At 55.4% G+C, this 6,764-nt stretch overlaps 1 protein-coding gene across 1 annotated transcript; it reads left to right on the forward strand.

Moving 5' to 3' along the window:
* Window positions 1-372: 372 nt before the first annotated feature.
* On the forward strand, window positions 373-6,371 carry CRABP2 (cellular retinoic acid binding protein 2). Its single transcript, XM_032154128.2, has 4 exons — window positions 373-579; window positions 4,924-5,102; window positions 5,318-5,434; window positions 5,900-6,371. Exons 1-4 carry the CDS (start codon window positions 510-512, stop codon window positions 5,948-5,950), a joined length of 417 nt encoding a protein of 138 aa, XP_032010019.1. The 5' UTR covers window positions 373-509; the 3' UTR covers window positions 5,951-6,371.
* Window positions 6,372-6,764: the final 393 nt, after the last annotated feature.

Genomic DNA, 6,764 nt, shown 5'->3' on the forward strand with positions numbered 1-6,764 from the left:
CAAGGAGTTGAATGCACCGAGTCAGGTTGGGGATGGGTGGGGAACAGGCGAGACGTGAGGAACTCGGGTGGGGGACAGCCATACACGAGCCCTGAGCATCTGCGCCCGCAGCTGGCTCCCCCGGCCTCGGCGGAGAGCGCAATTCAAGTGCTGGCTTTGCGTCCGCTTCCCCATCCACTTACTAGCGCAGGAGAAGGCAATCTCGGTCCCCAGAGAAGCCTGGACCCACACACGGGCTAGATCCAGAGGTTGGTGGCGGGGGCGCCGGGGCCCCCAGGTGGAGGGGGCGGAGCGGGAGGCGGGGCCACTTCAATCCTGGGCAGGGGCGGTTCCGTACAGGGTATAAAAGCTGTCCGCGCGGGAGCCCAGGCCAGCTTCGGGGTTGTCCCTGGACGTGTCTTGGTTCCAGAACCTCACGACCCGGCGACGGCGACGTCTCTTTTGACTAAAAGACAGTGTCCAGTGCTCCAGCCTAGGGGTCTACGGGGACCGCCTCCCGCGCCGCGACCATGCCCAACTTCTCTGGCAACTGGAAAATCATCCGATCGGAAAACTTCGAGGAATTGCTCAAAGTGCTGGGTAAGGAAATGTTCGAGGGCCCAGGTGGGGCAAGGGGGGCTCTGGAGTCCTCGAAGTTGGTGATGAGAAAGAAAGCGGGACCACAATCAGGGCGTGAGACACTGGGCGCCTGCATCCCCGAAAAACGTGCCAGGCGTCCGGGTCCCGGGGCGCTGGGCACGACGCCTAAATCCCGCTTTCTCCTGCGGGGGCCCACCGGTGCCAACACTGCGGTGACTCACGGCCTGTGAATCACGTAGAAACCAGAAGCGCGAGGTTGGCCTCTGGGGGAAGGAGAGGCTGGCCTCAGCGGCCGGACTCGGCAGGCCGAGGCACCTGGCTCTCTGCAGTTCAGAAGCTGCGGGCTGGTGGAGCCACGAACCCTGCATCCAGACTGGGAGCCCGGTTCCCTACCCTGCCCAGCCGCTCGGAGACATTCCAATCTCCTTCCCGGTGCCCCCCTCGGTAACCCAATCCCCAGGGCAGGCTCATTACCCCTGGGCACCCAGCTCTGCCTACGAGGTGATCTGCTGCCCCAGCGCCCCCTGAGCCCCACTTTCCTCCCCCTCTGCACTTCCCACTCTGCTCTCCCCACCCCCCATCTGCGAGACAAGTATTTCCATACAGCGAGCAGCTCCAGAGTTCTAAAATCGCTAGGGATAATTATCACTTTCTTGGATTTCAACAGATGGTTTCGTGTGAAACCCCAATCCCACATTTCCAAAAATCTAGGTTCCCACCTCCCTCTCCCCCACCATAGATCAGCTGCAGCCCAACTGGGTGTGTTGGTCAAAGGTGGGGAAAACTAAGTCAATCCAGACTGCCCTTCCCACTTTCCCAGCCCACCTTCTGTATGCCCTCTGGGCCAACTGGGCTAGACATCTGGGGCAGGGGAGAGTGCCAGGACCTGGTGACTGGGAGAGGACTCTGGGAGAGAGATGGACGTTAGTTAAGGACCCCAGCCACTGGGAGCGTAAGGGCAGGCCTGCTGCCTTCAATTCCTGCACTCAACAGAGAGACGGTAGTTGGGCTGGGTTGGGCGAGGGGGTAGGGAGGGAGGGACCCCCTCTCCCTGGACTACAGGAGTGAGTCTGGATCTAAGATGGGTCTGGAATGCTGCAGAGAGAGCAGGGATCTCCAGCACTCCTTGCTGTTAGTTCTTCCTGCGATCTAACCACAATACTTCTTGGAGTCATATCAGTAATTCTTGCTCTGTCCTTGCTAAACTTAAAGACAAAAAGATAGAAGTTTTCTCTTTGGAAAGCCTAGATGCCACTCCCTCCTCATCTTCTCTGGATTCTGGCCCCTGTCCTCAGTGGATGAGGTGGTGACCTGGTACACCCCCCGGCCCCAGCTGAAGAGTAAGATTCAAGGCCCCAATCCTGCTGTCTGTCTTCAGTCTGTTTGTCCTCCCTGCAGGGTCTCTCTGAGCCACGTGCCCTTCTCAGGCCCTGCAGGGGGCAGATTAAAAACAGATCCATTAGACAAACACAGTCCTGAACCAGCTAAGGCCGGCTGAGCTGGGCCCCCAGCTCCACAGGCACCAGGGGCTCGCTGAAAGGATGTCTCCTCTGAACCCAGCCTTGCCTCTGCAGGAACTTCGGTCCTGGCACACCCCTCTTCGCTAGTCAAGGGTCCATCTCAATAAGACTTGGGGACCTGTCATTTCTCCCTAGACCCAAGAGTTCAGCAGCCAACAATGGGGGTCCTGGCCTCCCCAGGGGCAAGGCTTCCTCTCTCTCTCTCTCTTCTGTTTGGAGTAGGGTAGGTATGCTTTGGCGCTGAGGGGAAAGAGGATTTGTTTCTCTAGGAACCCAGGTCTGAAGGAGGTCCAGGGAGTTGGCCAGATCAGGGGCAGGGAAATCCTGCTACCTGGCAGAGGGCCCTTTCACCCCCGCCTAGTGCATCCCTGGCTTTACTCCAGGACAGGGCGGCAGATCAGGCCAGGTGAGGTGGGTGTGTGGAGCTTAGACCTGGGGCCCATCCAGAGGGGCCCCCTTCTCTGCACGTCTTCCTTTCAGAGGGGTGCTGTCTCCTATCTCCCCCACTTCGGTTAATAACTGGGGAGCAGAGAGAAGGGGTCCAATCTGGGCTGGGATATGGAGGTGCACTGAGTGTCTGAATCCACAGAGGCTGAATGAGATAGCCAGACCCTGTTTGGGGAGTGAGGGATCCTGAAGGAGGGGACACATCACACAGAGCGGGGAGGGCAGTCTCCTTTTCTATCCCTTCTTCTCACGGCAGAGGGGGTTCCCTTGAGGGGACAGGGGTGTGGGAGTCTTCCAGAAGGGCAGATGAGCATGTTGCCTAATGCAGGGAGCTTTGAGCCCCACCTTCTTGCTTTCCTTTTTTTTTTTTTTTTTTTTTTTTTTAGTGGTAGGGTCTCACTATGTTGCCCAATCTAGTCTCAAACTTCTGGGCTTAAGCAATCCTCCTGCCTCGGCCTCCCAAAGTGCTAGGATTACAGTCGTGAGCCATGGCACCTGACCCTTTGCCTTCCTTTTATCAGTAAAAATAATACCAACAATCATAGCTATTGTTTCCTGAAAACTTAAGCATATGCCTGGCACTGTGTGTGCTAAGTCCTAAACACATACCATCCCAATTGGCTTTTTTTTTTTTTTTTTTTTGAGACAGAGTTTTGCTCTTGTTGCCCAGGCTGGAGTGCAATGGCACAATCTCGGCTCACCACAACCTCCGCCTCCCGGATTCAAGCGATTCTCCTGCCTCAGCCTCCCGAGTAGCTGGGAGTACAGGAATGTGCCACCATGCCCGGCTAATTTTGTATTTTTAGTAGAGATGAGGTTTCTCCACACTGGTCAGGCTGGTCTCAAACTCCCAACCTCAGATGATCCACCCACCTCGGCCTCCTAAAGTGCTGAGATTACAGGCATGAGCCACTGCGCCCAGCCGTTTTTCATTTTTGTATTTTGTTTTTTGTTTTTGTTTGTTTGTTTGTTTGTTTGTTTGTTTTTGAGACGGAGTCTCGCCTTGTCGCCCAGGCTGGAATGCAGTGGTGTGATCTTGGCTCACTGCAACCTCTGCCTCCCGGATTCAAGCGATTCTCCTGCCCCAGCCTCAGCCTCCCAAGTAGCTGGGATTACAGGCGCATGCCACTACGCCCAGCTAATTTTTGTATTTTTAGTAGAGACGGGGTTTCACTATGTTGGTCAGGCTGGTCTCGAATTCTTGACCTCGTGATCCGCCCACCTCGGCCTCCCAAAGCGTGGGATTACAGGCGCTAGCCACTGCGCCCAGCCTTTTGTTTTGTTTTGTTTTGTTTTTGAGACAGTCTCTCTCTGTCACCCAGGCTGGAGTGCAGTGGCATGATCTCGGTTCATTACAACCTCCACCTCCCGGGTTCAAGCAATTCAGCAATTCTCCTGCCTCAGCCTCCTGAGTAGCTGGGATTACAGGTGTGAGCAACCGCGCCCAGCCCTGGCTTTTTTTTTTTTTTGGTAGAGTCGGGGTTTCAGCATGTTGCCCAGGCTGGTATCGAACTCCTGAACTCAAACAATCCACCTGCCTTGGCCTTGCAAAGTGCTGGGATTATAGGTGTGAGCCACTGTACCCAACCTTGATTGGCTTTTGAAGAAGCTGTTATTTCCATTTTACAATTGAGGAATCTAAGGCTCAGGGTGGTTAAGCCATTTGCTCAGGGTCACCCAGCCTGCAAGGGGGCTGAGCCAGGAGGAAATCACAGCCTCATGGACCTTACTCCAGAGCCTCTGTCTTCCCAGGCTGCTGACCATTCTGTAGAGGGAAGCAGCTGCCCCTGCTCTCTTTCGTTGCTGTGGGGCAGAAATTGGGCAAATGAAACCTATCTAGCACTAGATAGGGTGGGCAGATAGGGCAGAGAGGGAAATGGCTCCTACTTCCCAGGACATGAGTGATGGGGCCTGGCCTGTGCTTGGCCAGGGGTACAGTCCCAGTGACTCTGATGAGCTGTCAACAGGGTAGACAAAAGGCCAAAAGTGAAGTAAACAGAGACAACCGGAGCCAGTAGCAGGATGTTTGTTGGGTAGGGGGCTGGGGAGAAGCTGCCCCTGGGCATTCTGGGACTGAAGAGCTGAGACGTGGGGAGCCTGATCCAGACCTGCTGACTCAACAAGGTGGGGCCACAGCTAGGAACAGGACTCCAAGGGGCAGGCCACTGCCTCTCTCCCCCTCATCTTTCTGGGCTGCACTGCCTACCGTCTCCTTCAAGGCACTTTCTTAAGACACCTAGGCACCAGGCAGATGCATCCCCCAACACACCCACCCCAAGCAAGTCACAAATCAGCCTGCTCCAACTGTCTCATGGAGAGGGTATGAGAGAGGTGCCCAAAGCCCCCTAAATGGTGAGCCTCTCCACTCTCCCCATAGGGGTGAATGTGATGTTGAGGAAGATTGCTGTGGCTGCAGCGTCCAAGCCAGCAGTGGAGATCAAACAGGAGGGAGACACTTTCTACATCAAAACCTCCACCACCGTGCGCACCACAGAGATTAACTTCAAGGTTGGGGAGGAGTTTGAGGAGCAGACTGTGGATGGGAGGCCCTGTAAGGTGAGTGCCAGGAGGGGCTCCAGGGTCATGGCATCATTGCCCTGCCTCTCAACCTGCCATTTTCCAGGCTAGCAGTTAACTCCTAGCTTCTCTCTGTTCCCACTAGGGAAAATCCCTAGGTATGGTGGGGGCTAGAAAGGGGCTCTCTCCCTTATCCCTCTCACTGCATTCCCCCTGCTATGGGCCCAGCTCACTTGGCCACCTGTCTCTTGCAGAGCCTGGTGAAATGGGAGAGTGAGAATAAAATGATCTGTGAGCAGAAGCTCCTGAAGGGAGAGGGCCCCAAGACCTCGTGGACCAGAGAACTGACCAATGATGGGGAGCTGATCCTGGTAAGTCCTGCCTCCTCCCCACTAATAGCAAACCCAGCGCTACCTTCCGAGATTCTCTGGGAGACCCCAGGGTGCAGGAGACTCAAGAACAACCATGGCTGGACTCTGCACCCTCCTGATGGGACTGCTTGAACAGAACTAAGGCGTCCTATCCCATACAGTGCCCTGTGTGAATTAGAAATGGTGTTCCTTTTATGCAAAGCAAAGGGCATGTACTGAGGGATCCCAGCAGTTCTTCAGGGAGATCTTCCTGGCTTGAGGAGGAGGACGGGCCCCAGGGGCTCTACTGCCATCCTCCCTCCATTGATGCCTGGGCATTCTGGGACCAGCTCCTGCCTATTGGTCTTGAGCCAAGAAGCAGGTTTGGACCTGGAGGCCAAGCAGAGTACCTCCATTCAACCCTCCCCTCCAAAGCCGCAGGACCCCAGGGGCCTCTCAGGCTAACAACTACTGCTGTCCTTGCAGACCATGACGGCGGATGACGTTGTGTGCACCAGGGTCTACGTCCGAGAGTGAGTGGCCACAGGTAGAACCGCGGCCGGAGCCCACCACCGGCCATGCCCACCGCCCTGCTTCACTGCCCCCTCCCTCCCACCCTCTCCTTCTAGGATAACGCTCCCCTTACCCCAGTCACTTCTTGGGGTCACTGGGATGCCTCTTACAGGATCTTGCTTTCTTTGACCTCTTCTCTCCTCCCCTACACCAACAAAGAGGAATGGCTTGCAAGAGCCCAGATCACCCATTCCGGGTTCACTCCCCGCCTCCCCAAGTCAGCAGTCCTAGCCCCAAACCAGCCCAGAGCAGGGTCTCTCTAAAGGGGATTTGGGGGCCTGAGCAGGAAAGACTGGCCCTTTAGCTTCTACCCTTTGTCCCTGTAGCCTATACAGTTTAGAATATTTATTTGTTAATTTTATTAAAATGCTTTAAAAAAATAAAACCTGTCTCTGGCTCATTGGGCAGGGGGTAGATAAGTCACCTGAGTTCAACCTTGCCTCTGAAATGTAGTATGGGAAAGACTTGTGTTTCTGCAGCATGGAACTGAGTTATACAACAGGAGGGAACAGTCCTTCCAGTCACCATTCTAACCACCACCCCTTCATTTGCTGCTGAATCCACAAGCCTCACTTCCACGTTCCCTCCTCCAAGGTCCCTCTTTGGTGTCCTGCTCTGGCTTCCAAGGTCACAAGGGCCTCCTCCTCCTGACCTCTCAGCTGGGGCACTGGGCTCTGAGGAGCTGACTCCCACTTTCTCTCATGTTTTCCATCATGGTGACAGTTTCCTCCTCCTCCTCCAGCTGTTGCTTCCCTCTCCTCCAACTTCAGCCCATGGG

The sequence above is a fragment of the Hylobates moloch genome, unplaced genomic scaffold, assembly GCF_009828535.3.
Source record: "Hylobates moloch isolate HMO894 unplaced genomic scaffold, HMol_V3 SCAFFOLD_5, whole genome shotgun sequence".
Taxonomy (NCBI): domain Eukaryota; kingdom Metazoa; phylum Chordata; class Mammalia; order Primates; family Hylobatidae; genus Hylobates; species Hylobates moloch.

Excerpts from the sequence above, each read along its gene's own strand:
- CRABP2 (XM_032154128.2), top strand. The coding sequence starts at position 510 with ATGCCCAACTTCTCTGGCAACTGGAAAATCATCCGATCGGAAAACTTC. Across the intron at positions 5,103-5,317 it reads TGGATGGGAGGCCCTGTAAG|AGCCTGGTGAAATGGGAGAG; the intron begins GTGAGTGCCAGG and ends TGTCTCTTGCAG. Across the intron at positions 5,435-5,899 it reads ATGATGGGGAGCTGATCCTG|ACCATGACGGCGGATGACGT; the intron begins GTAAGTCCTGCC and ends CTGTCCTTGCAG.